This window comes from Setaria italica, chromosome V (genome assembly GCF_000263155.2).
Source record: "Setaria italica strain Yugu1 chromosome V, Setaria_italica_v2.0, whole genome shotgun sequence".
NCBI classification, from domain to species: domain Eukaryota; kingdom Viridiplantae; phylum Streptophyta; class Magnoliopsida; order Poales; family Poaceae; genus Setaria; species Setaria italica.
This window is the reverse complement of record NC_028454.1, coordinates 40,710,121-40,719,143: the sequence shown is the minus strand read 5'-3', so window position 1 is coordinate 40,719,143 and position 9,023 is coordinate 40,710,121. Positions and strand designations below refer to the sequence as shown.

The 9,023-nt window shown below is 42.5% G+C and overlaps 1 protein-coding gene across 1 annotated transcript; it reads left to right on the top strand.

Moving 5' to 3' along the window:
• The first annotated feature begins 1,470 nt into the window (after positions 1–1,470).
• LOC101769237 (lon protease homolog 2, peroxisomal) lies at positions 1,471–8,627 on the top strand. Its single transcript, XM_004970415.4, has 17 exons — positions 1,471–1,696; positions 2,282–2,391; positions 2,490–2,598; positions 3,165–3,334; positions 3,610–3,701; positions 3,929–4,108; positions 4,211–4,294; positions 4,452–4,579; positions 4,664–4,865; positions 4,954–5,160; positions 5,477–5,607; positions 5,884–6,097; positions 6,596–6,889; positions 6,984–7,178; positions 7,395–7,640; positions 7,763–7,864; positions 8,073–8,627. Exons 1-17 carry the CDS (start codon positions 1,587–1,589, stop codon positions 8,154–8,156), a joined length of 2,658 nt encoding a protein of 885 aa, XP_004970472.1. The 5' UTR covers positions 1,471–1,586; the 3' UTR covers positions 8,157–8,627.
• Positions 8,628–9,023: the final 396 nt, after the last annotated feature.

Below are 9,023 nucleotides of genomic sequence, written 5' to 3'. Positions count from 1 at the left end.
TTTTTTTTATTTTTTAATACCACTTTAGTACCGGTTATTTCAACCGGTACTAAAGATTCTCCTTTAGTACTGAACTAGCAATACCCGTGCGAAACCGGTACTAAAGGGGTTACCAACCAGTACTGATGGAGTTTTTCCCAGTAGTGGGTGAATTTCATAACGCATAACGTGCTATGCTGAATGATCGGCTCCATACAAATCAACATGGACTGAATAGATCGGTCCTCTCAAAACTTCCTCCATCTGACCAAAGACACCTTCTAACAGTGTCCCCAATTTCCTCGAAAAAGATGCAGGAGCATGCAGTGAATAGCTAACTTGTGCGTAAGCATACTTTGTATTTGGGTCTAGGCCTATGTTCACCATTCTATATTAGTATGCAAAGACTAACAAATCTTTTTGTCTCCCTTGTGCTTCGTCCAATTCATGCGTTTAGATATTCTGCTGTATGCAAATTATGTGTTGGAATACATATTTCATTTTATTTTTCGCGCGAGCTAAACTGTTTTTTACAAACCATGCAACCATTCAGTCAAATTCTTGCATTATGGTCCTTAAAAAAATTCTCGTATTATTTTGTTAAACCCATTTGATTGGGAACATGAAGCATCTAAACAGGGGATAAAAAAAAAAGGAAATTCTCGAGCTCCTAAAAGAGGCGAGAACGTATCTACTCCCTCCGTTTCAAATCGTTTTGATTTTTTTCATATGCGTTTGCAAATATTTAGACGTAGTGTATATTTTAACGCATAAGAAGAATTATACTCTAAAAAAGCTAAAATGACCTATAATTTGGAACGAAGAGAGATTATGGTACGATGTCTCTGTCCTAATTACGACTTCCAGCTGAGCTAGGCAGAGTCGGTGATGCCCGAACGTTACCGACGATCCAATCCGTACGTTGCGGATCACGTGGTCCACATGGCACCAGCAATTCCCCACGTGCACGATGCAACAGATCCGTGCCGTCCTTCACTCCGGCCGCCCACGGACGTACGGCCTTGATCTGCCGCCCGGCGCCCGAGCCGTTTCCCAACCGTTACAGGCTTACGGCGGTCTGAACGAGCCCGCACCACACGCAGCGTCGACGACATGCGCTGGCCGAACACCGCACACGGATCCGATTCCACTCCATTTCCTCCACGTCAGCATCCCAGGCGAACAATCCTCCTCGCAGCCAATCTAACGCGACAGCGTTCCAGCCACGTCGACTCCTCCTCGCAGCCGATCCCGCGGGAGCCACCCTTATCTCCACCAGCGCGCCACGTCCACACGCGAGCCTACACTACTCGCTGACATCTGGGCCCCGCGAGCACCAGTCCTCCCGCCCTAAACGACTCCCACCCGGGGAGTTCTTACCCGCCGGCCGGGGGCCCACCACCAGCACCAGCAAAGCAACACCCTTGAGCGGTTGAGCCCTTGACCCAACCTGAATATAGCTCTGGGGGTCCCATAAATATCCTCGTCGTCGCCCACTTCTCGCCTTCTTACCCTCCAAATTTTTTCTTCCGTTTTTTTATTCTGCTGTGCCGTACGCCGCTGCGCCTCCCTTCCCCGTCGACTTCGACGCGATTCGCGTGCCCGCCATGGCGGACTCGCCGGTGGAGCTGCCGGGACGGCTCGCCATACTGCCGTTCCGCAACAAGGTGCTCCTGCCGGGCGCCATCGTGCGGATCCGCTGCACCAACCCCAGCAGGTGAGCGCGCAAAGCCCGCACGGGCAACCAACCGTGGGGAGCTTGTAGAGGCGCCCGATCAGCCGCGTGGGATTCGAGTTTGGCTTTGGGGCCTAACTCGGTTTGCTCTCGGCGTATTGGGTTCAGGGGTTTCAGTTCAGGGAGTTTGTTTACGCTAGGTTTTCCCCCATCGGAACTGTTCAGTAGGCATGTTGTTTGTGTCAGGTGTGACTGATTACCTCAGCTTGCTACGAATTGGCGACCCGTTGTGCTTCAATTTTGGAGCAGTATGTGAATCGAGTAGAATTTGGTTATCTGGCTTGAGACTGGACAAATTTAAAATTTCTTGTCGCAATTTGATGCCCTCGTTGAATTCAAGTTGGGATTTTCAGTGGGCTGTTGCTTTTGAGGGCTGACAGATTACGTGTCCAGCTTTTCACCTTTTGGTTAGTGCCTGACTTTTCTAGGTGCAGTTTGGTGGTTGAGCTTCTTTTTTAGGGCGGCTTACTGTGATGTATTGACTCGCTGGGATCAGGGAAAATGCGAGTTGTTTTGGATTTTTGACTTGGTCTGTGACTTCATCGGTGTGATTGTTTCGTTCTGCAGTGTGAAGCTGGTGGAGCAAGAACTCTGGCAGAAGGAGGAGAAGGGCCTGATTGGGGTACTTCCTGTGCGGGACTCAGAGGCTGGAGCTGTTGGATCATTGCTGTCTGCTGGTGAGATAAAGACTGCGGCTTCAAAATTCGTGATATGGGGAAATTGGCCGGCATTGTGGACATACACTTGCTTACTGAATTTATTATTACTCTTGCAGGTGTGGGCAGTGATTCAGGTGAGGGAGGCAGTAAGGCTGGTGGTTCTGCAGGAGAGTCATCAAAGCAGGACACAAAGAATGGGAAGGAGCCCATTCACTGGCACAGCAAGTGTGTGACATCAGCATCTTTGCTTATCTGATCCATGTTTTCTATCCACGAACTAGGTTGTAGAGATGAACACGTTCGACTGTTGGTAGATATTACCATGTGGTGTTATGCTGCATTTAGATGGAGGCAAATTGTTTCTTTATTTTACCGTACAGGATCTAGGATAAAGTAAATTGGTTGCGATAGATTGGTAATGAGCAAGTATTCTTCACACAGTTATCTGTCAGAGGAACTTTTCACACAGTTTTTGTTAATAAATTTAACCAGAGGAGGGTGCATTCCACTCATGCACAATTGATCATAGGTTAATACCATGTTTATTTGTGCTCAACCTACTTCCTCCAACAAAAAGATTAGCTGAACTCTGAACATTTCTCATTTCCAGCTATAAACATAAGCTACATTCGACCTAAGACTGCATAAAACGATGAAATATGATAGGCTTATAGATAACTTACAGTATGCGTATTTTTATCTATTCTGGTATTGCAGGCTTAGACTTTCTCTACCTTATGCATTTTTTCATTTCAACTTAGCCTTAACTTTTGTTTTCCCTCCATGTGCAGGGGAGTTGCTGCTAGAGCTTTACACCTTTCCAGAGGGGTAGAGAAGCCAAGTGGAAGGGTCACATACATTGTTGTTCTTGAAGGTCTATGTAGGTTCAGTGTTCAGGAACTAAGTGCAAGAGGATCATACCATGTTGCCCGTGTTTCACGCCTTGACATGACAAAGACTGGTAAATTTTCAATTAAAAACTTGTTTCATTCTCACAATTTTATTACTCAACAAGCATCATCATAAATTCACAGTTCGTGGCTGCTAGCACAGCCATATCTTTTTTTTTTCTCGAAAGTAAAACCATATCATAGGTGCAGTTTCTTCTCATGCTATACCTTTTTAGCTGCTAATGAGTCTAGAAAAGTTATTTCCTAAATAATTATGTGATTTTTATCTGTTGTCTTTTAAGTCCACTTTTTACAAAACTGACCTTTACATCTTTAATACGTTTAGAATTGGAGCAGGCGGAGCAAGATCCAGATCTTATTGCTCTTTCTAGGCAGTTTAAAGCTACTGCCATGGAACTAATTTCTGTTCTAGAACAGGTAAATAATATGTGCATAACTTTACATATTTTGTTTATTTGTATAAGATTTCAATCTTGGTTGCCCCCCTGATTTTACATAGTAATTGCAAATTCAGTGCAAGTAGTGGGTAGTGACAGATGAACTTTTTACATCGGACATCCTATATGACCCATGGTACTGGTTAAATACTTCAAATTATCATTGAGCTATGACTTACCACGATACTGTTTCCCCCCTAACTGCAGAAGCAGAAGACGGTTGGTAGGACAAAGGTGCTTCTTGACACTGTTCCTGTTTATAGGCTAGCTGATATTTTCGTTGCTAGCTTTGAAATAAGCTTTGAGGAGCAGCTTTCCATGCTGGATTCGGTTGACTTGAAAGTTAGACTTTCAAAGGCAACTGAACTTGTAGACAGACACCTGCAGGTGAAGATGCCTTCTAGTTTGTTGTGTAATGACTGATGTGGTAATTTTACGTCTTCCTTATAAGGTAATCATGAATATATATTTTTTTTGCTTGTATTGCAGTCCATCCTTGTAGCTGAGAAAATAACGCAAAAGGTTGAGGGGCAGTTGTCGAAGTCGCAAAAAGAATTTCTACTTCGCCAGCAGGTTCGTTTGCTAATTTCCATGCATGAGAGGGTGTAGACTTTTTTGCGCTTTTTGTATGTTCTGCACACTTGTAAGGCCATTAGTAACTTTAGTTTTCATGGATGTTTATTTTAGCATACGCTTCTATTTCTGATATGGTAAGCCTGCTATTTTGCAGATGAGGGCTATCAAAGAGGAACTTGGTGATAACGATGATGATGAAGATGATGTGGTTGCATTGGAAAGGAAGATGCAGAACGCAGGAATGCCTCCCAATATTTGGAAGCATGCTCAAAGGGAATTGAGGTAACCTATCCTGTCATATCCTTCTCTTTTTGCGCATGCATGTGTGTAGGAGCTTTGTGTATTTTAGCTAGCTTTCTTTTACAGGCGCCTACGAAAGATGCAACCTCAGCAACCTGGATACAGTAGCTCTCGAGCTTACTTAGAACTTCTTGCTGACCTTCCTTGGCAAAAGGTCAGTGAAGAAAGGGAGCTCGACCTTAGAGCTGCAAAAGAGAGTCTTGACCGGGATCATTATGGACTAACAAAAGTTAAGCAGCGGATTATTGAGTATCTGGCTGTTCGTAAGGTTGGTAATTTGACTTGCATCTTATTTTTGTGTGCATATCTGGTTAATGTAGTTTATATCTTATGGAGATCTATTAATTTGCTTGCAGCTTAAACCTGATGCCAGAGGTCCAGTTCTGTGTTTTGTGGGACCACCTGGTGTTGGGAAGACATCTTTGGCTTCCTCCATAGCAAAGGCCCTGAACAGAAAGTTCATAAGAATCTCTCTTGGTGGTGTGAAGGATGAAGCTGATATCAGGGGTCACCGAAGGACCTACATTGGAAGCATGCCAGGGAGACTTATTGATGGACTAAAGGTTCAATCCTGTTCCTCCCATTTCTGGAGTTAGCTATACAGGCAATACCACTGGAAGAACTAATTGTTGCTGTAATTATGCTTATTAATACATGTTCTCTTCTATCTGTTCTTCTAATCTACTTAGTATATTATACATTCAATAGGTACTTCAAAAAGATCTGCTGTTAGGTCCATATTTCATTCTATTAAATGATGGTTGGTAGCACGGTTTGCAAAGTATCAACTAGATATGACCCGGAATCTCTCAAGAAACTATTTGAATAAACATTTTCTATTTGATGCCATGCTCACATGCTATTAATATATAAATGCAGAGAGTATCTGTCAGCAACCCAGTGATGCTTCTTGACGAAATTGACAAGACTGGTTCTGATGTACGTGGGGATCCAGCATCAGCTCTACTAGAAGTTCTTGATCCTGAGCAGAACAAAACATTCAACGATCAGTATCCTTTCATTTATCTTTATATAAAAATGTGGAGCTATGATTTGTCTGTTTTTTAACTAAGTAGGCACAGGTGTACTTCTAGATAATGTTTAGAATTGGCATGTGTGAGTTATTTGAGCTCTTCATGTCGCTTAGTTTGAGTGTTGCACTACATTTTGCCTGTGAGTTTATTTATGATTTTGATTCTTGCTGACATTGTACTTTCTTGAACTGTAGTCTTATAGAGCAGTGGTCTATATAGTAAGAACTAAGAATTCCTTAACGTGTTCACCAGCTATTTGAATGTTCCGTTCGACCTGTCAAAGGTCATATTTGTTGCAACTGCCAACAGGATGCAACCTATTCCCCCTCCTCTGTTAGATAGGATGGAGGTCATTGAGCTACCAGGCTACACACCTGAAGAGAAGCTAAAAATAGCCATGAAACATCTCATACCAAGGGTATTAGAGCAGCATGGCTTGAGTTCGACATATCTTCAGATTCCTGAGGTATGTCACAGCTGCAGTTTCCACTGCACCTTTCCTAATCCGCACTCTCTGTATTGATTTTGTTGATGTGTGTTCACAAAAGTAATGAGTGCCAAAATGCCTTCACTCCAAAGATAATATTCATGTTGCTCCTATTTTTACTACAAAATATGTGGTGCTTTGGTGGCAAAGATAAGGGTGTTTACGGTCACTTGATAGTGGCAACTACAAATGCTATTCATTGGCTTATGTATGGAGGCACGCTATTCTATTCGTGATGATAAAAATACGAGCAATATTACAGTGTATGCATGGAATGCTGTTATCCTTATCCAGTTGATGCCAGAAAAAAATGCTGTATCTTAAGATGCCTTTTCATTACTTTTAGCTTATTTGATCACAAATTGGAAATTGTGCTATATTCTACCTTTACCTTTCTATCACATCTGCTTCTTATTGTTTCATTGGAATGCTTAATCTCATTCATCCCTGATTGCACGGTTTCTATCATGCGTGCAGGCTATGGTCAAACTAATCGTCGAGAGATACACGAGAGAAGCTGGTGTACGTAATCTTGAGCGGAACCTAGCTGCATTGGCCCGAGCAGCTGCTGTCAAGGTTGCAGAGCAAGTTAACACTCTTAGACTTGGCAAGGAAATACAACCAATTACTACAACTCTGCTGGATTCGAGACTTGCTGATGGTGGTGAAGTTGAAATGGAAGTTATTCCTATGGGCCATGATATATCAAATACTTATGAAAATCCATCTCCTATGATTGTTGATGAAGCCATGCTAGAAAAAGTGCTTGGGGTATGCTATTATCTTTAGATATCAAAGTTTAAGTCTAATTTTCCTAACTTTCTTTTTGTGGTATATTAATTTGTACTTCATATTTGTTCTACAGCCTCCTAGATTTGATGACGGAGAAGCTGCAGATCGTGTAGCAAGCCCAGGAGTTTCAGTTGGGCTTGTTTGGACTTCATTTGGTGGGGAGGTTCAATTTGTGGAGGCTACAGCCATGGTGGGTAAGGGTGACCTGCACTTGACCGGACAGCTTGGTGATGTTATTAAGGAGTCGGCGCAGCTAGCTTTGACATGGGTATCTTCTTATCACTTATCTGCACTGATGAAATCTTACTGCTATGTTTGTTTAAACTCGTTTGGCTGAACCTGCAGAATCTCGGCAGTATGTTCCTTTGCAAAATACGTAGGAAATATGATTAACTTCATCATTTTGTAATTAGTTTTGTTTGTTGGGGTGTCCCAAACTCCATTTTTGTTTTGTAACTAAGAAAACGACATTGATTTTCTACAGGTGAGAGCAAGAGCTGCTGACCTTAATTTGTCACCTACTTCTGATATCAACTTATTGGAGAGCCGTGATATTCACATACATTTTCCTGCTGGTGCTGTGCCAAAGGATGGCCCTTCTGCAGGAGTGACATTGGTAACATCACTAGTATCACTTTTTAGTAACAGAAAAGTCAGAGCAGATACTGCTATGACTGGAGAGATGACTCTAAGGGGCCTTGTGTTGCCAGTTGGTGGTGTTAAAGATAAGGTAAGCGGCCATCAATATAGCTTCCTTAGTTTCGTTTTCACTTTAAAACTATGGAAGTTTGAGTCATTTTTGTGTGGTACTCTTCTGTTCTATTAACTTCAATTTTTTTTCTTGGAGTTCAGGTTCTTGCGGCACATCGTTATGGAATCAAGAGAGTTATTTTACCTGAAAGGAACTTGAAGGACTTGGCTGAGGTTCCATCACCCATTCTCTCTGGCATGGAGGTACGCGGTTGCATTGTTTGCTTGGTATTGCTCAGCCCTGCTGTCCATTGTAGCTTGACCAATGCTCTGAGCATTGGAGCTAGAGCTAACACTAATTTCTCGTTAACTTGTGTGTGTGTGTGTGTGTACATATCACGTATGAATAAGTTAGTTGTGGAAGAACTTTATCACATTCTTCACTGATATATATTTATGTTGCTGCTGGCAGATTCTGCTTGTGAAGCGCATTGAGGAAGTACTCGGCCATGCTTTCGAAGGTGGATGCCCATTGAGATCGCGCTCCAAGTTATAGCACCGAGTCAGCGTTTGATATGGGTATTTTCTTTTGTGAATCATCATCGTCACAGTACAGATATCCACGGACGAGCAATGCTATGAGACAGTGAGGGCTTAGCTCTCTGGCCAGCGCAAGATCCTGGCACGCCCTTGTCAGTTAAGCTTCAGATCTGGGATGTGTATACTGATCAAAATTCAGAGAGCAGTCGGGAGATATGCTGGCACTTCCATTGGGTTTCCCTGCATATTTATCTATAGAGATACCAGCTATATCTTTGCATAGATGGGGTACAAAGCTGGGAGGTCCACTTGTCGGTTTCTTTCTCTGTTGCTGTATATGTAATCTATTCCAGGGGGAAGTATAGCTAATATGAGGTCGTGGGGCTACTCCGTCGAAGTAAAAATTATGCGGGATGCATTTTCCTCCAGTACATATGCCGACGAACTACTTAAAATGAATAAACAGTCCCCGGCCTTTGCTATTTCATGACACTTTGTGTTGGCAACGTAACAACCAGGAATTTATTTATAAAGCGAAAAAAAATAAGGGGATGCAAGAGAATAAAAACAACAAATTTAAAAAACTACAACTTTCTCACAAAGCTAGAGGCTGACATTGCGGGTCCACCTGATGAATGCCATATACCCATACTGGTGGGCCTAAGGTGTGAGTTGTGGTTTTTTTCAACCAAGTGTTGAGATTCTTTTTTTTTTGGTAAAGTTGTAGAAACACCCAACCAAGTGTTGAAATAGCTTTTTAAGGACAAAATTGTAGAAACACCCCATAAGGCACTTGAAGTCAACATTTTCCTCATAAGTAATTTTGTTGTAAATGCCTACCCCTACTTGGTTCTATTGGAAAACCATCGTAGTGTTCTAATTG

What these genes read in the sequence shown, in the direction of transcription:
- LOC101769237 (XM_004970415.4), top strand. Translation starts at nt 1,587, where the DNA reads ATGGCGGACTCGCCGGTGGAGCTGCCGGGACGGCTCGCCATACTGCCG. An exon ending in TAATTTCTGTTCTAGAACAG is followed by an intron (nt 3,702 to 3,928) that starts GTAAATAATATG and finishes CCCTAACTGCAG; the next exon opens with AAGCAGAAGACGGTTGGTAG. An exon ending in AATTTCTACTTCGCCAGCAG is followed by an intron (nt 4,295 to 4,451) that starts GTTCGTTTGCTA and finishes GCTATTTTGCAG; the next exon opens with ATGAGGGCTATCAAAGAGGA.